The following is a 24,196-nucleotide window of genomic DNA, read 5'->3' as shown; positions in this document are numbered from 1 at the left end:
AACGGTGGGAGTTGCCATACAAACTGTAAGAGGCTAATTAATTAAGATGAGCTATTATCAGCAGGAGAAAAGAAAAAAAACTTTTGTAGTGATAATCAAGATGGCCCATTTAGACAGTTGACAAGAAATATGTAATTACACATATTGAATCTATTTCCCCACGTTAAGTATCCTCACACCTTCTTGTCAACTGTCTAAATGGACCACCTTAATTATCACTACAAAAGGTGCCTAATTCCCTTTGGCCACTTGGTGCAATTGTAAGACCCTCGATGGTGATTTGCAATCCCCACCTCTCTATACCTTTAAGTTGGGCATGCAATGGTTAGGCTGCATTAAAAATGTAATATAACTGAGTGGCTCGCTGGACAGTTTTCACTCCGCTTTCCCTTTGAGCTTCTAGAACTGTACTAATGGGATAGCACAAATCAGATGCTTTGGAAAGCTAAGAAGTCCCAGGTATGCTGATGAAGGCTCTGGGCCCTTTGTCAGAGATGTCCAACCACATGGCCATATTAAAGTGGTTATCAAACAACCTGTTTGTCTGCCACGTGCATTTAGAAAACATTGCTTCTGTTCACTATGAAACACATGAGAAAACAACTGCAGATCCTCCTCCCACTGAAGTCAGTGGCAACATTCAAACTGATGTTAATGGGAGTAGAACTGAGCCCATTACATTCCTTGAGTCGCTTCTCCACCCTCACGTTTGTCTCACATCCTTTCTGGATGGAATATCACAATGCAAGGGAGAGCTTTTAAATGATCGAACTTGTTCTACATATGGTGTAATTTTAATGGGTTTGCTCCTGTAAGAAGTTGCTATGACAGAAACCTGACGTGTCCAAGCCCCTTCCCCTACTTAAATCTTTCTTCTGTATTTTGCTTAGCTCCACTCCTGATAGCACATTGCTGGTAGTTAGTGATATTTGTACTCACACGAAATACGCAAGCAGTCCCATTGAAATTATGTCCCGTTGTTTTTGTCATTATCTGTCATTGTCATTGCTAACTCTGTGCCTGCATGGAAGAGCCTCTCAGTCACCATTAGTTCAGTGTCAAAGATTCATGGATTTCAAGGCTGGGCGGGCAGGCACTGGGCTCATTTAGTCTGACCTCCTGCATAACACAGACCATAGATTTCACCCAATGCTCCCTGAATTCACCAATTTGTGGTTGAATTCAAACACATCTGTCTCCCTTCTCTTCCTTCAAACCTCTCTGAAAGCCCCAAAACGCAAAATTCAGTGGCTGGCTACAGTACTAAGTACATAAGAATAATTTCTACCAACATTTAAAACAACACAAGCCCTTCGGAACTATTGCTTTGAATAGGTTAATATCTGCATGCGGAATCTCTTTTAGTAAAAGTAGATATTCTCTGCGGTACGAATGTGCATGTGTTTTATTAGCTCAGTGTTCTGTTAAAAAGCCTCTTATTTGCTTTTAATTTCTGCTCCATGGTACATGTCTTGCTCTGTAAATACAAGGTCCTGCATGCTACCGTGTAAGCCATTTATTGGGTTGATTTAATATTACGCCCAGTTTGGTCAGACAATATTCAGCTATGCTCCCCTGGAACTCCGCTTGAACCATGCTGGCTAGCGATCCCCTGTGCTAACGAACGACCTATGTGACCCTCGTATTTAATGGCAGTTAGTGCAAGTTCTCCCTGTTAGCCCCAAGCAGAAACAAGGAGAAAAACAAAGCCCCCAGGAGAAATCCCTGTCTCCTGAAGTATTCCTGGACCTTGCATCTCTTCAGGGCCCATCTCAGAAGGGTGAAGGGCTGAGCTATTGAGGGGCACACAGGAATTTCAACCCTGATCGATCGGCTGGTCAGCCATCCCTAGTTTTGCTGTGGCGCCTGTGGGACACTTTTTTTTATTAACCTGGCATCCCACGTAGCCAGAATACCCCAGAATGCTTCACAGCGAGAGTCAAGTGTGAGCAAAAGTGCAAAGGAAACTCACAAAAAATACCAGGCCACCTTTTCCAGCAGTGTTTGCCTGGGCACGTCCGGTGATTGTGCTCACGCTCACAGTGTATTTTGTGCACACACAGTAGCAGATGTGCACACACACATGCCGGGTTTGCATGATTACTTGGGAGAGAGGTTTCAGGGGAGCAGCCGTGTTAGTCTGTATCTGCAAAAAGAACAGGAGGACTTGTGGCACTTTAGAGACTAACCAATTTATTTGACCATAAGCTTTCGTGAGCTACAGCTCACTTCATCGGATGCATACTTTTCCACAGTATGCATCCGATGAAGTGAGCTGTAGCTCATGAAAGCTTATGGTCAAATAAATTGGTTAGTCTCTAAGGTGCCACAAGTCCTCCTGTTCTTTTTGGGAGAGCGGGTGCGTTTTCAGAGCATCGCTTACCCACCTGTGTGAGCACGGCACTCGCACGTACACACTCCCGCACCCTCGCTTGAAGCATTTGGACCTAGGAGTTTGTTTGATCCCTTCCCTTGTTTCTGCATGAAGCAGAGACTCACCCCTCGGCCCTCCTGAGTGCGGGGGACTGGGCCCTAGGTCAGGCAGTGAGCTGAGTCCCTGGGGCTGGGGAGGCTGCAGTGCGAAGAGCCAGGGGGAGGAGAAGCCTGATTCAGTGGAGTATCCGGCTGGAGCAGGTGCACACCCAGCCCAGCCGGGAGCAACTTTCCAGCTCAGCACAGGCAGGGCGAGGTCCGCGGTGCCGCTCCTCGCAAAGGAGGGGCAGAGGAGGCAGCCGGGAGTGGGAGGCATCGGCCCCGGGGACAGGACACACGCACCCGCCTGCGATCCGGATCTGGCTCCGCTGCTCCTGGAGCGAGCCCATGGAGCCGCTGTGGGGGAACCGCAGCTGTGCGAACGGTGGGTGCCGGGGCATGGGGGGCTACACTGGCGGGGGGGGGGGGGATGAAGTCTGGGGTGAGGGCAGGGGGGTGGGAACTGGGCCGGGACTGTAGGATTGGAAGAGGGGTCGGGTTGGAAGGGGGGTAGAGCTGGGGGGGTCTGAAGGGGGGTGAGTGGGCTGAGGACTGGGGTGGGGGTCGGAAGGGGGGTGGGATGGGGTGGGATGCGGTCGGAAGGGGGCAGTTGGGGGGTTCTGGAGGAGGCTGGGGGGTGAGTGGGACTGAGGACTGGGGTGGGGGTCGGAAGGGGGTTGGGATGGGGTTGGGGTGGGATGCGGTTGGAAGGGGGCAGTTGGGGGCTTCTGGAGGGGGCTGGGGGTGAGTGGGACTGAGGACTGGGATGGAGGTCGGAAGGGGGGTGGGATGGGATTGGGGTGTGATGCGGTCGGAAGGGGGCAGAGTTGGGGGTTCTGGGGGGTGAGTGGGACTGAGGACTGGGATGGGGGTCGGAAGGGGGGTGGGATGGGATTGGGTGTGATGCGGTCGGAAGGGGGCAGAGTTGGGGGTTCTGGGGGGTGAGTGGGACTGAGGACTGGGATGGGGGTCGGAAGGGGGGTGGGATGAGATTGGGGTATGATGGGGTTGGAAGGGGGCAGTTGGGGGGTTCTGGAGGGCTGGGGGGTGAGTGGGACTGAGGACTGGGATGAGGGTTGTAAGGGGGCTGGGTTGGGGTATGATGGGGTCGGAAGGGGGCAGTTGGGGGTTTCTGGAGGGGGTTGGGGGCAGAGGCTGGCCCGTTCGGGGGTGGGATGGGGTTCTGGTTGGGGGTAGCTTGGGATGGGGCTGGACTGGCCATAGACCACCTCCCCCCCACCCCACCTTTGCACCCCCAAGGGCAGACCCTTTGCAGCCCAGGGCTCTCGAGCTAGCCACCGGCCCCTGATTTCTCGCCAAATTCAGGGGGAAAGGAGACGGTGCCAGGGCCTGTGCTGGCACCCCAGGGAATCGGGGCAACAGCTGGGGCTGCCCCTCGAGTCAGCCCTGCCTCAGGCACTGCTCCCATGGGGGGTAGCACTGGACAAGAGTTAGGAGGAGGGGGCCTGGTGGGTTCCTCTGGCTAGAGGGAGATGCAGGGTGCATGTGAGCAGGAAGGCTCCAGGAGGTGAGGGGGTCCCATTGCAGGAGGGGGAGCTGGGCAGGTGTTTGTGCTGATCTGGGGACGGGGTAGCAGAGATCGCCCCATAGGGCTGGACTGGGTCACTCATCCCTGGGGCTGGGCTACCTCCTGTAATGCATTCAGCACTGGCAGGAGCAAGCGGGGAGGGTGTCAGGGGAAGCAGGTGGTGAAGGAGAACTGGCCGGTGCAGGGCTGGTTTCATTCCAGGTCCCCCCACCAGACAGGCATCTTTGTCAACCTGTTCCTAAAAATTGAGAGGAAGGAAGTCCACAACCGCCCTGGGAACAGGCTCCTTGGGAGGGTGTGGAATCCCCCTCATTGGAGGGTTTTAGGAACTGGTTGGACAAACACCTGTTGGGTTGGCCTACGCTGACTTGGTCCTGTCTCATCCTGGGGGTTGTGTGCACCCTGGAGGCCCCATCCAGCCCCACAGTTCTGTGATTCTGTAGCTTGTTCTTTCCAAGGTGAAACTTCTTTTTAAAGTTCCTGGCAGTGCTCGATCCAGCCCCTGTTCTGGGGGAGGCTGGAAATAGGGGTTCCCTCAGGGCGCTCTCCCGCCCACGCAGAGCCCTGGAGATGTGTGCTGCTAGCCTAGGCTTGGTGGGCTGCCCCGTGACACCTCCCTGCAGAAAGGTGTGAAGTGTAAAGCATCTGGCATTTGAATTGGAATGATAATCTGGACTGAATGCAGCTGCTTGGGGCCTAATGCCAATGAAGGTCAACAGGAAATGTTCCATAGACTCCAGTGGGATCACGCCCTTAAAGCACATGTGTGTGATAGCTCTGGCTGTGAAAATGTACGTGCATATCTACATTCATTTTAATCCTCGTGGGGCAGATCCGCAGCTGGCGTAATTGGCCCTAGCTCTATTGAAGGCAATGGAGTGACGACAACTGGCCCCAGCTGAGAATCTGCCTTTTTAACTTCTAGAAATAACCAGGGAAAAGAATAAGAAACCCAGCTAGTGATTTTTAAAACTCACTCTCTTCGGGTAAGCCACAGCCACTTGTCCATGTGCCGTATTGAATGGTGTATTTTCATGTCTGGGGATGTAAATATCAACATCTGGGCCCTATTTGCAGCTAAAGTGATTTTTGGGTACCCCAACCTCTCTTTGGAGATACCTCCCCCCACACCCTACATAGGCATGTAATTCATTTTGCTGCCTGGAAGGCTGAATTGAATGTAACAAAAGAAGAGCTAGTAAATCAGCAAGCAGACCTCTGGCTTGCTCCCTCTCAGGTTTTATACTGGCTCTTGTTTGCATTGAAGGGGGCTGATTTTATTGGCTCTCTCTGAGGGACGTAAAAGCTCTGTCACATGAGGACATTATGCAGCCAGGGGAGTTAGCAGTCACTTTTGTTCTAAGCCTCACAAAGCCTGTCCTATAGCAGAAGAAATGAGAGTAACTAAGCACTATGTTACCTGTGCATTACAGCATTTGCAGGGATTTACAAAGCAGCTGGGGGTTTTCTTCTTCTAAATTTTACTAATCCAAGATAGAAAAGACTCTATAGACCGTTTAAGCCATCCCCCTGCCTTATGGAGGATTGTTCCCTACAGTATATATGGGAGCATTTTACACGGTCTAGAAAAAGAAACTAGTGATAGGGCTTCCACCAGGTCCTCTGGGAGGGAAGTCCACAGTCAGGGACTTTTCCATTGGATCATTTGCGCGCAGGGCAATCCCTCCCGGAGAAACACCCACACAGAGAGGGGAGGGGAGGCTGCACAATGTGTCCAGCAGCTTCAGCCTGTCCCAACTTTTTTTGGTGAATTGCTGCCAGGGCCTGGGAAGTGGGGGATGTGTGAAATGAGTGTCCATGTCCAACCAGCCACAAAGAACTCCTTGGATGGGCACAATCCACATGGCGGGTCCCTCTTCCCATTGTTAAGACCGAGGCAATGATCCAGCAGCTCATTGTTCTGATACACGCAGTATATTCTTTAAAAATTTGACACCGCTGTTTTGTTGCCCAGAGGCGGTCTGCTCCCTAGTGGTGGAAAACTCTTCTGTGAAGTTCCATCTGGGCATGTTCTTCCCTCATCCGTCTCTGTGTATTTTGTTAGTTCAAAAAAAGAACAGGAGGACTAAAGTGGCACCTTAGAGACTAACCAATTTATTTGAGCATAAGCTTTCGTGAGCTACAGCTCACTTCATCGGATGCATTGTTAGTTCAGTACCTACACAGAGCTAAGGGTAGCTAGGAGCAATGTCTCGGGTGTGGTAGCAGTGTGAGAACCAGAAAAAGAAGCTCAACAATTTCCCCACCCACACCCATTGATACAGCTTTGATGTAGAGGCTGATGTTTCGTGGTGCTTTACAAAGAAGCCCTTGATTCTTATCTACTTTCAAGCCACCGAATAATGAATCACATTTGATACCTGCAATTTCATCCTGCAGGATCTGAATGCTTTCCAACTTCACATGCATTCACCAGACAGGTGGCGCCGCAGTGGGGATGGGAAGTGAGAAATTTTGGTCAAGGACGAACCTGGACTCCTAGAAAAAGTGCCAGGGGATCATTTGCCAGACAGAGCCTCTGGGCCAGATTCACCATTACTGAAATCAATGGCGTCCCCACAGCATATGTAGTGATGAATCAGGACCTCTTCTTTTCAAGGTCCCAGCTGAAGGAGACACACCTCCAGTAAATCTACCTAGGTGTTAATGCTGTGCCCATCACTGTGGTATCTGAGTACATAAAATGCCTGGCAATCAAAATAATTAGGAAGGATGAAGGGTTGAGTCAACCTTGCTGGTATTTAAATTTATGTTTTCAGGGAGTCTCGGTATTATCCCACTAAGGCACTCCTCCTTTGACCTAACTTCAGAATAATTATGTGGCAGATGCTCAGCTAGTGTAGCTTGCCAGAACGCGATTGAATCAAGGTAGATATGACAAGGATCTGAGGATCTTCCCTGTAACGTCTGGGTTCTCAGGCATGATATAGCGTGCTTCTAGAGGGCAAAGGGGTACAGGAAAGAGGCCCAGCATCCTTGTCATATGCTGTAGTACTCTGGAGGAGATTTTGCCTAGGTTTTGCCAGACGTTATGGGCATATGACATGGCCCCAAGTGCTGGATGCTGCCATAAGGGTGGCTGTGAAAACAAATAAGAATCCAACCTTGAGAATAATTCTTTTGTGTAACCTGACATAAGAATGGCCATACTGGGTCACAGCAGTGGTCCATCTAGCCCAGTATCCTGTTTTCTGACAGTGTCCAGTGCCAGGTGCTTCAGTGGGGACGAACAGTACAGGTAATCATCAAGTGATCCATCCCGTCTCACCCATTCCTAGCTTCTGATCAACTCCATAACTGGTTGGTCTTTATTCCCAATGAACAGACCACAGACAATGTGCAGCAGCGAGGAAAGCTTTGTGAGAGGTTGCTATTCTTTGAATTAAGTATCTGCTCCTATAAGGGTCAGGCTATTTGGGAGCTCCTGATGAAAAGCTCCCCTCTAATTCCATAGAAAAGCAAAATTACCAAATTAGGTAGAAATGCGGTACTGGAAGTGATGAGTGACAGACTAGCTGGCAGAGGGCGGCCTGAATAGGCAGGGTGGCATTGGAGTCTCTAAATCAACAAGGGTTGGAAGTCTTTCTAGAAGATATGCTTTCGTTCAACCACACCTTATCAGGCTTGATGCAGGAATTACTGGGTGGAGAATCTCTGACCTGTGTTATGCAGGAGGTCAAATTAAATAACCATAATGGTCCCATTGGACCTTAAAATCGATGGATCCTGAGCTGTATACAAGTTTTGTGTCAAGGGGCCTTGATAACTAGTGCTGGTCGGGAAGCCAATTTCCTGCCCCATGGAAAATGTTACGATTTCAAATTTTTTTGCCACCCCCAAATGGAGATGAAAAGGCAGATTCTTGACATTTTTTGCAAACTGAAAATCTGCAAAAATTAAAATTCATTTTGTTGGTTGTTTGTCTCAAGATATTAGAGAGACAAGGTGGGTGAGGTAATAGCTCACTTCTCTTGGTGAGAGACAAAAGCTTTCAACCTTACACAGTATCTCCTTTAGGTACTAGACAAATGACGGTCCTACCAAGGGAATAATTATTTTGTGTAACCTGCGGACCTGAAGAAGAGCTCTGTGTAAGCTCAAAAGCATGTCTGTCTCTCCAACAGAAGTTGGTCCAATAAAAGCTATTACCTCACCCATCCTGTCTCGCTAATATCCTGGGACCGAGCGGGCTACATGAACACTGCAAACAATGTTTGAATCATGGCTGTTCCAGAATTCAGTAAACAGATCTGCCACTCCAAGCTGGGAGCCAGGCCATTCTTGGGTGTTTCTCTGGGAGCTTTCTGGTTCCCAGCCCTCACATGCTATATTGAGGGGCCATAAATAGAAGATAAATTGAAAGTCAATATTCATTTTCAAATAGGGAAAGTGTCAATATTTTTTTCCAAGTTCATTTCACTCCCCCCGCACTCTATCTTGGTGCTGGTGGAGTCATTCCAACCTGGCAAATGCTTTTTAATGCTTCTCTCCACACTTTAGAGAAGTGTTTTATTCAATAAAGGTCTTCCTTCCAATTACTATACTCGTTCTAGATAGCCAATGATCTTCACCTGTTGTATAGTAAATCCCAGGTTTCAGAGTAACAGCCGTGTTAGCCTGTATTCGCAAAAAGAAAAGGAATACTTGTGGCACCTTAGAGACTAAACAATTTATTTGAGCATAAGCTTTCGTGAGCTACAGCTCACTTCATCTGATGCATCAGATGAAGTGAGCTGTAGCTCACGAAAGCTTATGCTCAAATAAATTGGTTAGTCTCTAAGGTGCCACAAGTACTCCTTTTCTTATAGTAAATCCCTTCTCTCGTCTGCCCCCTATATTTGTTCTGCATTTGCTGGAATCAGTTCCTGACGGAAACAAAAAATGCCTTAGACTCTGATGGCCCTGTAGTAGCAACGTGATTGTGCTGAGATAGACTGTCACTTAGCCTCCAGGGTTGTTAGTACATCTGGAGAGCAAGGAGTGTTTGTGACTCTGAATAAAGAGTGGGAGTCAAATTGTTATCTCTGCTTGTGGTGGAGAAAGGGGAAACTACTTCAGAGACTCAGTTCTTGAAGGACTTTAGCTGACAAGGGAACACTACTGATAACATACAGGACTCGCATAGTATATGAGAAGGATACTGTGACCCCTGCTGTGTGACAGCGATATTAACTTTCTGCAGCCCTGACCAATGTCATATGACAGGGGCCAGGAAATAAAGTTCACCCTCTTCCCAGCACTCCTGCATGTCACCCATTTATACCCAGGTGGGAGGACGTCCCAAAGCACAGGACACTGTATGAAAAGGACCCACAAACCACAGCTCCTGGTTCCAGCTGCTGAGCCCAAGTTTTCCTAGAGTGTGTTGATACAAAACATGTAGTATTGTGGTAGCTGTGTCGGTCCCAGGATATTAGAGAGACAAGATACAAACATGGCTGTGCAGTGTGTCCAGGTGTGGAAAAGTCAATACAAATGACACACACAGGTGAAGGAACACAAGCCAGAACAGATTACAGAATAGTGAGATGAGTTAGATGTATTCAAGTCATCAGCGTTTGATGAAATTCACCTTCGGGTATTTTCTCAGAACCATAAGCGATTATCTTGGAGGATGGGTGACGTCCCAGAGGACTGGAGAAGGGCAAGCATAGTAGTGATCTTGAAAAAGGGGTACAAAGAGAACCTGGGGAATTAGGCCGGTGAGTCTAACTTTGATACCTGGAAAGATACTGAAACAAATGATTAAACAATCAATTTGCAAGCACCTAGAGGATAGCAGGATTATAAGGAATAGCCAACATGGATTTGTCAAGAACAAGCCAGGCTCATTTCCTTCTTTGACAATGTTTCTGGCCTAGTGGATTGTGGGGAAGCGGTAGGTGTGATATAGCTTGATTTTAATAAGGCTTGTGATGCAGTCCCACATGGCCAATTAGGAAAATGTGATCTAAATGAAATTTCTAGAAGGTGGGTGCACAACTGGTTGAAAGTTTATCCTCAAAGAGTAGTTATCGGTGATTCACTGTCAAATTGGGAGGACATATCTAGTGGGGTCTGTCTTGGGTCTGTTACTATTCAACATTTTCATTAATGACTTGGCTAATGGAGTGAAAAATACGCTGATAAAATTCATGAGTGGCACCGAGCTGGGAGGGTTGTAAGCACTTTTGGAGGCCAGGATTAGAATTCAAAATGGCTATGACAAATTGGACGATTGGGCTGAAATCAACAAGATGAACTGCAATAAAGACAAGTGCAAAGTACTACACGTAGGAAGGAAAACACAAATGCACAACCGTGACATGGGGGATAACTGGCTAGGCAGTGGTACCTCAGAAGAGGATCTAGGGGATATAGTGGGTAACAAATTGAATATGAGCCAAAAATGTGATACAGTGGGGTGTATTAACAGGAGTGTCATATGTACAACTACTCAGCACTGGTGAGGTCTTAGCTGGAGTGCTGTGTCCAGGTTTGGACGCTACATTTTAAGAAAGATGCGGACAAGTGGAACAGAGTCCAGAGGACAGCAAGGAAAATTATAAAAGGTTTAGAAAACCTGACCTATGGGGAAAGGCTAAAAAACCTGGGTATCTTTAGTCTTGAGAAGAGGAGACAGAGGGTGGATCTGATAAGAGTCTTCAAATATGCTAAGGGCTGTTATAAAGAGGACAGGGATCAATTGTTCCCCTGCCCACTGAAGGAAGGACAAGGAGCAATGGGCTTATGCTGCAGCAAGGGTAATTTAGGTTAGATATTAGGAAAATCTTTCTAACTATAAAGCCACCAGGCCCCCCAAGGACGATAAGAAGAAGAAGGATGTGGGGAAGTCCGCAAAGAAAGACAAGGAGCCAGTGAACAAATCTGGGAGTAAAGCCAAAAAAAAAAAAAGACGTGGTCCAAAGGGAAAGTAAGAGACAAGCTGAACAACCTTGTTTTGTCTGATGAGGCAACTTATGATAAACTGTGCAAAGAAGTGCCCAACTACAAGCTCATCGCGCCAGCTGTAGTCTCTGAAAGGTTGAAGATTCGAGGATCGTTAGCAAGGGCTGCCCTCCAAGAACTGCTCAGCAAAGGTTTGATCAAACTTGTGTCCAAGCCCCGAGCCTAGGTGATTTACACCAGAAACACGAAGAGTGGAGATGCACCTGTTGGTGGGGAGGATGCTTAAAAAAGTTTTCCAGTCACCTCTGCAGTATTTCTTATGTAAATGTATACAATAAAAGATGAATTAAAAAAACAAAACAAAAAAACCCATAAGGCTAGTTAAGCACTGGAATAGGTTACCAAAGGAGGTTATGGAACCCCATCACTGGAGATATTTAAGGACAGTTAGACGAACACCTCTCAGGGATGGTCTAGGTTTACTTGGTTCAGCCTCAGTGCAGGCAGCTGGACTAGACGACCTATCGAGGTCCCTTCCAGCCGACGTTGCCAGGACTCTAGAGCCATGCTGGGAAAAAGCTGCTGTGTCCAGCCACGCTAGCTGGAATCTTGCCAGCTAAGTGAGCCAAGGGTTTCTAACTGTAGTACAGATGGAGCTTAAAGCCTAGTGTCCCAGTGCCACGGATGTCTAACCAGGGCGTCCATCCACAAACTCATGCCACGTAATCGACCCCTTGTTGAGGGTTTCATACATTAAGCAATTAGCATTTGTGCCTTTGTTAAGCTTTTCCTTTGCTCCTTGATTTTGTTGTTGGTTTGAACCTTTGATCTAGGTTCAGTTCCCTGCTCCACCACAGAATTCCTATGTGACCTTGGGCAAGTCACTTAGGCCCAGGTCTTTCGGCTCCTAACTTCCATTCGTGTAGGAGGAGCCTAAATACTTTGTGAAGCTGCTTCTTCTCTCTCTGCCTCAGTTTCATGACAAACATAGTATTTACCTGGCTCCCAGGGGTGTTATGAGGATAAACATGCTGAAGATTTTGGGGTGCTCACATCCTACAGTATTGGGGGCCACGTAAGTATCTTAGGTAGAGAGATTCTGTTACTTTAAGCATATTCAGTAACACCTTGACTTCAGGGGGACTGTTCATGAAATAAGAGTGCATAAGGGTGCTAGAATCTGACCCTAAATCATTTTTGTCAAGGCTGTCTAAGGAGTCAGTGATAGACCTGCGATTAGAATCCTGGGTCCCAGCCCTGTGCTCTGACCACTACATCACCCTCCCTAAAGAAACACATTTGATAGAGTCCCATAGAATATTCTCGCTAATCCTTCACATTTGTTTTCTGTGTGCGTTGTCCTCACAGGTTCTTTGGTTCCTATTTCTTGCTCTTCTCGTTGGGTCGTATGCCAGGTAGTCAGTGACGGCAACCTGACCACCTCTGTCCATAAGAATCTCACTTTGCACAGCAGCTGGGCAACAGAAGTAGAAAGCAAATATGGATTCTACATTGGCTTGGCCCTTGCCATCTTCTCCAGTTTCCTCATCGGCAGCAGTGTCATCCTCAAGAAGAAAGGGCTGCTGCGACTGGTGGACAAAGGGGGCACCAGAGCAGGTATGGAGATTCAGGTTGGAAGATGGGGTTTCTGCTCCCAGAATCAGAGGCATTGTCCACACTCCAATGAGTAATGAGGCCGGGGGATATGCCTCGTGAGATCTGCTGTTGGTGTGTGTGTTTGCATCTGAAGTGCCTGATAACTGGGAGTGGGGGAACTTTTCATCCATCAGGAACTAGTACCCATCAGGGACTCTTCTCTGTGTAAATAAAACTGGATGTGGGACTCAAATGGTTCACAGCTCTGGTGCTAGCCCTTTGCCCAGGGGAGAATTTCACCCCTGCAGAATGGATCAATTCATTCAAATGGGATTGCACAGTTCTGTTCTCCATGAATCAAATCCTGCTTGTATTGAAGTCAATGGGGAAGTTTGCCATTGGATTCACTGGGACAGTACAAGGCCCTGTGTGTTTTTCCTGCACAAGAGAATGACATCTTATTAATGCAAAATGTCAAATTCATTTGCAGAGCCCAGAATATGTGTATAAACTTTCCCCCTTTCATCAAGTAAATATTAACTTCACGTTAAACTACATATAAATAATTCCCTGTCTGTGTTATTTATTTATTATTATTATTAATACAGTAACTGAAACATGCTGAGATCTCTACAGAATATGGTCTCTGTGCTGGCAAAGTTACAATCTAATCTCAGACGTGACGCAGCAAGTGAGGGCTGCTGTCGTTATCTTTGCCGTCTCAGAGAGGTTATCTTTTTGACGCACCTGCAACCAGCACCTCAGAACCAAAGCGGTTCTAAGGCCCTAAGAATGGTCAGGGTGGCTTTACTTCACAGGTGGAAAAGCACCTTGGAGGGTGCCCATCCAAATTAGAGATAATGATTATAAGGCCCTCTGTGTTCTTCAGTTGGTGTCTCAGGTATCCTACCGCTCGCACCATGAGGTTACACTGACTATGACGTCACAGATGACACAAAACAGGGCGGGGCTTATTACTGAGTGGGCTGGCCCCTAATGGTATTGCTGACTCTGACCCCCACTGTTTTGCAAGGTGAGGATAAGTGATGCTGCAAGGCTTTACTTCCACTCCTTCACACATGTGCATTGTCCTTAATGAGCGGAGGGCATATCATGTGTCTCGTCTTGCTGACAGATTGTATCTCTCCTGATTAGATGGCCTAGGGGGCATGACCAGAGCTGGAGCAAGAGGGATCTCTGTGAGAGCATGTGAATGTGTGGTGCCTGTTGGAGCGAGTGGGAGCTGCTGAATGCAGGCTCTGGCTGAGGCATGCATGTGTGGGATTGTATTGCACAAGGGGGGACGGTATGTGCCAGGATGAGATTATGCAGCAGGGGCTTGAGCAAGGGGAAGCGTGTGTGTATTGCATCACGTTAGAGCAGCATGTGGCGGTGGAGTCCGAGTGGGATTTGTGGAAGCTCAGCTTGTGGTTGTTGGAGCACGTGTGTGCAGTGGGGTTGCACTGGGGTGTGTGTGTCTGTTGCCTGACCAGCCGCGTGTACAGATGCAAGGTAAATGTGGTGGATGTGTTTGTGTGCCCCAACAGGTGGAATTGGGGGGGGGGCGGGGTGAAGTCTGATCCCCCAGTTCTGCCCACTGTTGAGTTGCACAGTGGAGTTTATCCCATTGCTCTGGTGTCACCAATGTTTCGAACCACACCTGCAGCCAACCTCATTGTGTAACTACAAACCATAGCACCTAGCTCCTAGATAACATTTTTGATCAGTGGATCTCAAAGAGCTTTACAAAGGAGGTCAGTATCATTGTCCCTGTTTTACAGATGGGGAAACTGAGGCACAGAGCAGTGAGGTGACTTGACTAAGGTCGCCCAGCAGGTCAGGGGCGAAGCTGGGACTAGAACCCAGAGCTCCTGAGTGCTAATCTGGGCCTCTAACTGCTAAGCGGTACAGATCCACCCCCAGGGTGTCTGCCCCTTGCTGAGGACCGGCCATATGCAACAGCCGATGTTGTAAAGTTCAGCTTTTTTGAGTTATCTGCCCAAAGAAATCTTAGGAATTTAACAGTAACAAACATATTTCCCCAGCTTCCTCCACCGCATCCCAAAGCTGAGCTAACTCCATAGTGGTCGCAGGGATTTTCCAGAGCGATTCACCGTGGGGCTGAGCTCAAGCATGGAAAATTTCAGCCAAAAAGAAGAATTTCTGAGAAAGTTTTGCGCCAAAGAAAGCAGGCATTTCTAAGGGAGCCAGTGTGTAATCTTCTCCCTGTAGCTTTCATTGAGGCTCTTTAAATGTTCCAATTCCAGCAGTAATTTCCCAAGTGTTCTTTATCCATTGCTGGCTCTGACTTTCCTTTTAGCCATCTAATCTTTCCATCTAGGCATTTATAGCAGGCTCATTACCATGGTATTTGAGCACGGCCCTCTGCTGCTGCGTACTTCAACATTCCTCCTAATTTGTGCTGTTACCTGGTAGTACCTGCTCAGCCAGTGTCATTGAAAACTGGGCCCTATCCTGCTCCCACTAAAATCAGTGGGAGTTTTTGCTTTGTCTTTAATGGGGACAGGATCAGGCTCTTGGTGTGGAAGAACTTTAGATTCCACTTCCCGCCCCGCTTTATCCTCTGAACTCTCCCTTTTTAGAAACACATTTTCCACCATCTCATTTTTTTTTAATGCCATAAATAATTGTGCATCAGAAACACAGAGTCATGAAACTCCCTTTTTGCATTAAGTCAGGGATGTTATTATTCATTATTTGTATTCCAGTAACGCCTGGAGACCCCAACTGAGATCAGGCTGCTAGGTACTTTACAAACACATAATGACAGAATCCCTGCCCAAATAGACATGACAAAGAATGGGAGAGGAAACAGAGGCCAAGAGAGAGAAAGCAACATGCCCAAGGTCACCCAGCCCGTCAGCAGCAGAGCTTGGGATAGAATCACGACATCCTGAGCAGTTTAGTGCCCTATCCACTAGCTAACACTGCCCCCCATGACGCCAGCAAGAGGCCTGTTTCCCCATCAGCGTTACCCCTTGTCTCTTCCCCTCACAATCTCCCTTTCAGGTTTCCGTTCCACATCTGGGCCCTGGCCAAGGCATTTGATGCTGGGACCCTACAAGCAGTTCCCTGAAAAATAGCAACAATGACCATGGCTGTTAGTGGTCAAGGGCACTCAGCAAATCCATGCAAAGATGCTGCAAACTCATCACAGAGCTTTCAGTGCTTAACACTGGCCAGGGGCTAACGTCTTTTCAGTGTTGTCCAATGGGATTAAATAGCGGTTTTCTATTGTATTTATGCTGCCCGTCCAGGCTGTAAATACCACCTTCTACTAACAGCCTTCTCAATCTCTGGTTTCCGTGTAGGATTTTACTGATTTGTTTATTGTCTCCTCTCCTTCTAGATTGTTTCAGTAGTCATTTGAAACAGCCCCCTCATAGCTCGGAATCTGCTATTTCTTGTGGCTGTGGGTTATTTTTCTAGTAGTCCCTAAATATCTGTGCTTTGCTTTCCCAGGAGACGGAGGTCATGGCTACCTTAAGGACTGGCTCTGGTGGGCTGGACTGTTAACCAGTAAGTGGGGTTATTCACATTCCCATGCATGTATAGCCCTTACAAGGTTCAGAAAATGGAGGCGTAACCAAGCTATGATTTTAGCCTATTTCTCCAGTGGCTCGGAAGTTTGTTCAGTGTAGGGACAGATTCTCCACCCCTTGCAGATAGATAAATAGAGCAGAACCAGCATGCTGTGCCCGTCACATCGCAGCCCGTCTGGATTGCTTGCAGAACTAGTTCGCTTGGTTTTCCTGGCCAAAAGTATGAAAAGCCCCGGTTACACCAGGAAGGCTGGCTGGTCTGTCAGCGTACCAGGCACTGGACAAAGCCTGATGGACTACCAAGGTCATGAAAGGGCACATCTACATCAGTAGGTAGATATTCGGGAGGTGGTAGTAGCACCTCCAGCCCCCCGCTTGGTAACAGAATCCAGGATGTACAAAGTCCTGCATATCCCCTGTGTGTGAAGCTCCCTCCTCGGTAATAGTTCTCACGGGGGTTATTTTGCCCCAAGATGCCCTGGCTCAGTTTACATGCAGCGTCGAAACCCCCAGCAAGATTCAGGCTCCTTTCCCAGCTCAGCCCTTATTGCTCTGAAAATGCACAATGACCTTAACGAAATACTATGTGTTGTAACTCACTTGTTGGCTGTTTGTTTTTCTCTCGTTTGCTCAGTGGGTGGAGGGGAAGCTGCCAACTTTGCTGCCTATGCGTTTGCGCCTGCAACTATCGTCACCCCCCTTGGCGCCCTGAGCGTGCTCATAAGGTGATTTCCAGGTCTCTCTATTTTTATATTCAACCCCCTTTACCCCCCAGATGGCACAAACGTGATTTGCTCTGCAAGAAGAAAAACATCTTGGTGATTGCTACAAAATGGACAAATAGGCGGATGCTCTCCTCAGCGCAGGATGTTGCACAAAGCACATTAACTGTTGGATTAAATAACATATGCCACATGGCAACAACGTATGGTAGTGTGACCAGTAGTCCAGCATTCATTTGGAAGCTTTTATAAAAACCTCTGTCTCTTCCTTCTTGTTCTGTTCTCCCAGCTGCGGCGCTGGTACCAGAACAGTTTTGGCAGTGGATAGTATTGCCAACCCCAAATGCCAAAAATCATGAGAACGTGTCACAAAATCTTCCATTTTGGGTTCTCTTGATTTGCAGTCTGGCTTTTGAACTTCTAGGATGCATTGGGATCACATTTTTGTACTTTTCTCTCCTGGCCAGAAGGCTAGAAACTTACTTTTCTTTTAATGAAAACTGGGAGTCTCAGATTTTCACGTGACTCCAGGAGCTGGGGCTATTTTTTCAAAAAGAGACCAATTACTGCAAGACTCACAATAAAAATGGGAGATTTAGCACCACTACAGTGGGGAACTGCCTCCAGAGTGGGCCATTTTGATAAGCAAACTCGTAGTTGGGTTCTACTGTCCCTTCAAAGAGCTTCTAAAGTTTAATAACTAAATAATTAATGGAGTGTTTGTTCCTTTGGTCCTCAAACCCCTTTCTTTGGGTGCTAGGAACTTCATGTTACCCACCTGAGCATGAATGGAACTGGCCGAACTGTTAGTTCCTCTGGAGACACATTGATCTCTCTCCACCTATAAGCATTTTCTTTTCAAAACTTTAATTTTATTTCTACGTGAGTTGTGAATTTTAGGAGACACAGAGTCCAGCCTCTGCCATTAGTAACTTTGGTGTGAATCCGGAATAACCCACTTAACTCAGTGGAGTTACTCTAGATTTACACCCACACAACAGAGAGAAGAATTTCTTCCTGTCCCTTAATAAATGTAATTTACACGTAACCTTTTAATCTGCCTTTTGTTTAACGCTGGCAGTTCTCCCGTAGATGATTTGGGAGTATTAACGTATTTTATTGTTCTGACCCGCACAGTGCCATCCTATCGTCCTATCTGCTCGGAGAGCGGCTAAACCTGCTTGGGAAGCTAGGCTGCATGCTGAGCATTGTGGGTAGCACAGTGATGGTGATACATGCCCCAGAAGAAGAGGAGATCACCACTCTGGCCGAAATGGCTTCAAAACTGAAAGAGCCCGGTAAGCACCAGGCAGTTCAGCCGGCTCAAAGATGGGGCCGTTTAGCGGAAAATGTACGTGCAGCAGATTGCAGGTCACATCCAGGAGTTTTTCTCTAGTTAGGGACCACGCCTCCAGGGGTCTAGCTGAAGGATTGAATAGACTCCATGGTGCACCCCTATAAACTGTTTCCCTGCAGTCCCCCTGTTGTGCGTTCTAGTGTTTTAGACAGTGGCTCTAGACTCCTGGAGAGGGCCCGTGGGTTTTTTTGTAATCAGCTCTTGGGATCCAGTTGTGCAGGTTTTAGAGAATCATGGTCTTGCTGTTGCATTTGCTGTTGTTATTTGTATGACTGGAGCATCTCGGAGCCTGAGTCTGTTGCTGCCATTCTCTGAGGGGCATCCATATCTGGGCTGAATTTGTACTGGGTGCCTTTTCCCACCCCGAACCATTTGCCATCTCAGCTTCCAAGGTGCTCAGGATGTGAATACCTGGAGTAGAGCAGGTCAGCGTTAAGGTGGCCAAGCTGCAATGTGGAGGCAGCATGGCTGTTTCCCACAATCAGCCAAATCCCCTCCTCCTTTATGCCCGTGGACCCATGTGCTGAGGTGGCCCTACACATTGCCATCTGGTTCGAACTTTCCCTGGGCAACAAGCTCATTCATAAACTGGTAACATGAACCCCCGACAGTTATTTGTCTAAGGCCTTAGACTGGGACTGCATAACGAGTGACGGGGGAGTCTTTGGTCCCAGATCTGTAGCTGGTGGAAATCCATATAGCTTCATGCAGTTTTGTGGCGCTACAATGTTTTCCACCAGTTTGAAGATCTGGCCTTTTATTTTTTTTCAAACTGTATTCCTGCGTATGTCAGCTGTGTTACTGCCTTACTCTGGGTTACAGTGCTTCTGACCAGCCGTGGGCTGGTGTTTGATCTCTCTGGCGTATCCCGAGTAACGCATGCTGTCGTTATAGCCTGACTGTGCATGCCTGTGGATTTCATGTTGTCATTTCTTGCCTCTCAAAGGTTTCCTCGCTTATGCTGCCATCCTCTTAGTAGGCTGCCTGATTCTGATCTTCTTCCTCGCACCCCGTTACGGGCAGAGCAACATTCTCATCTACCTCACCATCTGCTCCGTGATAGGTGCCTTCTCAGTGTCTTCCGTCAAAGGACTGGGGATTGCCATCAAGGGCTTCTTTGCTGACCAGCCTGTCCTGCAGAACCCGCTGCCCTGGATCCTCATCCTCACGTTGGTGGCTTCCGTCACCACTCAGATCAACTACCTCAACAAAGCACTAGACATTTTCAACACCTCCTTGGTATTTCCCATCTACTACGTGTTATTCACCACCATAGTCATCACCACTTCTATCATCCTCTTTAAGGAGTGGGTCGCCATGTCCGTGGTGGACATTATTGGGACAGTTTGTGGCTTCCTCACCATTATTTTGGGGGTGTTTTTACTCCATGCCTTCAAAGACATGGACATAAATTTAGGGAACCTACCACAAGTTCTTCAGAACAGCGACCAGGCACCAGCAATCAAGGACGACAAGAACATTCTGATAGAAGTGGATAATTCTGACATGATTGCCGATGATAAACCCAAAGTATTCATGATCTACAGCTAAAGCAGTGATATAAATGTTCAAGGGCAGAGGTTGCTGCTCTGAACAGGCTAAAATGTTACTGAGCAATTTTAAAGCAAAAGCACAGAAAGTAAAACTAATCATGGATCTGACCCAATGCTACAGGAGTCAAATGCAATCTTCCAGTGGGCTTTGAAGCAGGCCTGATGTCATAACACGAGCAAGGGGTATATTTTGTGTTCACCCATAAGACATCAACACGAATAGCTGCTAAAAGTGGCAACTCCCTTGAAATATGACAAGCTTGAAGCAAAATTCTTCTCTGGGATCCTTTCTGGAGGCCGGTCTCTCAACATTGTCAGTTTCTAGTGCATGAGCTGCACACTTTCCTAAGCAGAACTCCAGCTGATGTTGTGCTTACTTCAAACTGACCTCCACTGACTGACTGATTAGTGGGTTTTGATTTCTTTACAGCCCCTATCGCAAGGGCTCTAGGTACTTCTACAAAACTTAAAATACATAGCAACAAAAACAAAACGGGAAGACCCCCAGTGAATATTCTGCCCTTGCAAACCCCCTGGGCAGCTTACCCAGACAGACAGCAAGTCCTGACATATGACAGCCCCATAACGTTTCCAATCCCCGAAAGCCTGCAGAAAAAGATGGGTTTTCAGCATGCCATTGGCTTGTCAGAGCAAGTTCCATAGTAAAAGGTCCACTCATAGAAAACACCCTCCTCTGACCCACCAACCCCCTGTTTTTAAAGCCAGGACACACCCTCATCCTGTGCAAGTAAATATTTAGACAGGCAAGTAAGGTATCATTTGTTTTTGTTGTCATCCTACCAAAGGGCAATCAAACAGATTTTATACCTAGTAAATTGTCAGGGTAAATATGCAACATGACTTTATGAAACCTCTGATGATTTTAACCACAGCAGTGTAACATTTGAGAGGGGCTTGAACCAAACATCCTTAAAGAGGAAGTTCAGGTCAGATCTGAACATAGTTTCTGTCGCTTTAGTGAGACAAGCCAAAACCTCAGGTCCCGACACCCTAAATGCTGAGAAAGTTTGAAGCTGAATTTTGCAGCTCTCACCCCTCCCGATGCAGAATATACCCTAGCAGTGCAAGGAAGTCAACAGTGTTTGTCCTAAGGTGGCGAAAGCTGCCACAACTGCCTAACTGCAGGAGAACCTAGTCCATCTGAGTGCATGAATGTAGAAGAGTGGACTCACTGCTGGAACTCCACCCCCAGTCCCCAAATTGCTGGATGATGTGGTATAACAGGCTCTCCTCTAGCACCCCCATCTAAAGGGCCCCAAAGAAAGCAGCCAAGCTCCATCCACACACTGCTTGCTGCCTCCCCAGGCCACTTCCTGTCTCGGACAATTTCTAGTTTTTTCCACAGCCCCTTCCTGAGCTCAGACCTCCCCAGACTCTTCGCTCCCCTCCCAGGTGCTGCCGAGTTCTTGCCCATTCTCTATCAGAGCACTACCTCCCCGGCCTTCTCCCTTGAAGCCCATTCCTACGAAGCCACTAACGCTCAGGGCTTCTTCCCTGGACTCCCTTCCCCTATTCTAGGGCCTCAGCTCCAGTCTACCCCCAAAACCAGCCACCTATGGGTTGACGTCTTCTGAAGCCCACCTACAGCCCTCTCCCATTAGGACCAGCCCCAGGCTGCCACCTCCCTCCAACTGAGCGTGTGCTGCCTTTTGTGCAAACCCTCTTGCTCTCAGCTGGGCCCAATCATGAATCAAAGCCACCTGGTCCCCAGCCAGTTAGGAGCATCTGGAGGGGGCACTGACTCCCTTATAGGGTGAGCCAGCTGGTGACAATGAGCTAATAGCCAGTGCAAAGTAGCAATCATACGAGGCAGAGCTCAATATTCCCAGTGGAGAAACGCTGTAGAATGTACACCCCAGCCCCTAAATGATCTCCGATTGCGTTTCCTCTGGACACGAGGTCGCGCTGAATGGCTCAGCAGGCAACTGGATGAGAGAATGCAGTTTTGCTGCTCTTGATCTAATGATTTCACATTGGATGGCCCCAGACTTCAGCTTGGTAGTTCAGAGAGGTTCAGACCTGGGGTGGCGGGGGGGTTGATTCAGTCTTTTACAGAGACGAACACTTAACCAAATGCCAAGATTTCAATCAGCTCAGCTTGGAAGTACCCGCAGATTTCTGAGGGGTTGGCTGTGAAGTTTTGGTTCAGCCCCATCTCTGCGTTGACCTCTTGTTCTCCTAGGACATTGCTTTGTGCTGGGTAACACTGTGGGCTGTGACAGCGCCAGGATTGCGTTTTAAATTATCTGCATTCACTAGAAAGGTGAACGATGCCACTTAAAGCTATAGGGCCAGATTCTGCCAGTTTATGGGGAGTAGTAACTTTGCAATGGGACTTCCTCTGCAGGAAGGGACCATTCAGCTTGAGTAATAATGGCACAATTCGCACCTTAGAGAATTTTTTTTTTAAAAACAGGGCTTTGGCAAAGTGTGTATATGTACAGTAGAGATTAACTTTTGTTTTTGTGAGCTGCGGGCGGGGGGGGGAGGAGTTGTTTCCTGCAGCACAATGTTAATTAGCTTTCACGTGAGTGTTTTTCACATTAGCTCTAATTGATGCTGAGCTTCTTCTGTAAAGTTACTGGGCCTGATTCTGCCCTTGCATGAGCCAGTGTAAATCGGGAGCGAGCTCAGCGGAGCTACAGCTGGGTAACATCAGCGCTGGAGGGTGCCGAATCACTGACTGTCACTGGCTTCCTCAAGACTTAGCACCTTTCCTTGGTCAGTGAAAGTGCTTCTTTAGCCTGGAAGACCAGTTGGGTGCAAATGCTAAAGACTTTTTTGGCAAACGAGATTAGTAAACAAATAGGCAAATGTTTTCGAAGCTGAGGTTTGGGAGCCCCTTGTGGGCTGTTTGGGGGATTTGTGGGATCCCACTGTGGGATTTGCAAAGCTAGTTTCCAAGTCTTTTCTCCTCCTCATTTAAACCCAGATGCTTTTTGTCCCCAAGGGAAGTGTGGGCTGTACATTAGAAGCTGGGCTGGCATAAGTGGGTAACTGATCTCTGGCTGTACAGATTTTTTTTTTTTATTAGAATTTTTCTTCCCTCACCTCGTCTTTGCACAGTCTCTCTGTCTGTGGTTTGCACTGTGCCCTGCTCACCTTTCCCCTGGATTTTTACTCTTCTCTGCACGGCTCCCTCTTCCACAGTCTCTCAGCCACAACCCCCACAATCTGAGTCCTCCACCACCTTTTGAACCCACAAGGTGCGCTTTAGTTAATCCTGAATCAGGGCTCGTGTGCTGAGTAACAGGGAGCCTTCAGATGACTGTGATCTAGTTCCCCCTACAGCTGAGCATGGCTCATGTCAGTCTCCTGAACTCACACATGGATCCCTGAAAAACAGCTCGGCTCTCTTTGGATCTGGTTTAAGAACGCGGCTCGTCTCAGCACACAGGTAGCCCCGCTACGTACTGGCATCCAAGCGCTGAGTTCAAGGGGAAGATCAGCAGCTGGGCTAAATTGTCATAGCGCCATGACTTTAAATGGAGCTAGGAGCCCTCCGGTGTCTGGTTTTTTTAAGGGTTGGAGATGTGGGAAGATTTAATAGATACAGCGCCAGCGTTTTCCAATGAAAACCCCCAGCATTATTTTATGAGCGGAAGGTTCAGCTAATGAGCTCAGCACGTCAGCACTACGCTCAATGCACGTCACTTGTGGCCAGCTGAATATGTGGGGTGTCAGTGTCTTGGGGCAGGAGATCGGAGCAACATGCTGAGCCGGAAGTCACTGCTGGGAACTGTGAAAGTCAATGTCCCCTAGACTCTGCCGGGGAGCTGCCAGAGCTCACGTTACGTCCTTTGGGGCCCTCAGCACAAGGTGATACAAGACACTCTCTGGCCCTGCCTGCAAGATCCTGGGAGCTTTGTTCCTAATGAACATGCTGTATACATTCTGGGAAGAGGCAGAATTAATGTAACTCTGACTAGCTTTGATGTTTAACTGGAAGCAACCCCCATGTTCAAAGACATTTCAATAATGTTTGTACTTAGAGGGAGAATAAAGGAGTTTTATACAAACTCTTGAGGGCTGAGCTGAAATCTTTTTGAGTGGTTCTTGACTTTATTGCTATGAGGCATGTTGGTAGACTGCCGGCATCCGCACCATAGCAAGAAATAGAACCGTGGAAAAGAGATTAGAGCAGCAGCTCCCTCTCCTGGTAAAGAAAAATTGTCCTTGCTGCTCTACCTGTGATTCCAGTTTCAGTTCATAGCCATGGCTTTGCTTCATGGGTTGAATTTTGGAGAGACAAGGCGGGTGAGGGAGTATCTTTTATTGGACTAACGGCTGTTGGAGAAAGAGAGAGACAAGCCTTTGTGCTACACAGAGCTCTTCTTCAGGTCTGCAACCGACTGGAGTCTTCGCAGTGCCTAAGCTTACCTAAACTTTTAGAAGGCTTTTTTCCTGGCATCGCACCACTTCTGAACATGGCACATCCCTATTTAGGAGGGTAT

The 24,196-nt window shown here is 47.8% G+C and overlaps 1 protein-coding gene and 1 pseudogene across 1 annotated transcript; both read left to right on the top strand.

Moving 5' to 3' along the window:
* Positions 1-2,573: 2,573 nt before the first annotated feature.
* On the top strand, positions 2,574-23,664 carry NIPAL4 (NIPA like domain containing 4). The gene is made up of 6 exons (XM_037906651.2): positions 2,574-2,857; positions 12,299-12,547; positions 16,010-16,066; positions 16,724-16,814; positions 17,949-18,109; positions 19,115-23,664. Exons 1-6 carry the CDS (start codon positions 2,821-2,823, stop codon positions 19,717-19,719), a joined length of 1,200 nt encoding a protein of 399 aa, XP_037762579.1. The 5' UTR covers positions 2,574-2,820; the 3' UTR covers positions 19,720-23,664.
* On the top strand, positions 10,348-11,317 carry LOC114019182 (annotated as a pseudogene).
* Positions 23,665-24,196: the final 532 nt, after the last annotated feature.

The sequence above is a fragment of the Chelonia mydas genome, chromosome 8 (assembly GCF_015237465.2).
Source record: "Chelonia mydas isolate rCheMyd1 chromosome 8, rCheMyd1.pri.v2, whole genome shotgun sequence".
Lineage (NCBI taxonomy): Eukaryota > Metazoa > Chordata > Testudines > Cheloniidae > Chelonia > Chelonia mydas.
This window is presented reverse-complemented; position numbering and strand designations above follow the sequence as displayed.

What these genes read in the sequence shown, in the direction of transcription:
- NIPAL4 (XM_037906651.2), top strand. Translation starts at nt 2,821, where the DNA reads ATGGAGCCGCTGTGGGGGAACCGCAGCTGTGCGAACG. An exon ending in CAAAGGGGGCACCAGAGCAG is followed by an intron (nt 12,548 to 16,009) that starts GTATGGAGATTC and finishes TTGCTTTCCCAG; the next exon opens with GAGACGGAGGTCATGGCTAC. An exon ending in GTGGGCTGGACTGTTAACCA is followed by an intron (nt 16,067 to 16,723) that starts GTAAGTGGGGTT and finishes TCGTTTGCTCAG; the next exon opens with TGGGTGGAGGGGAAGCTGCC.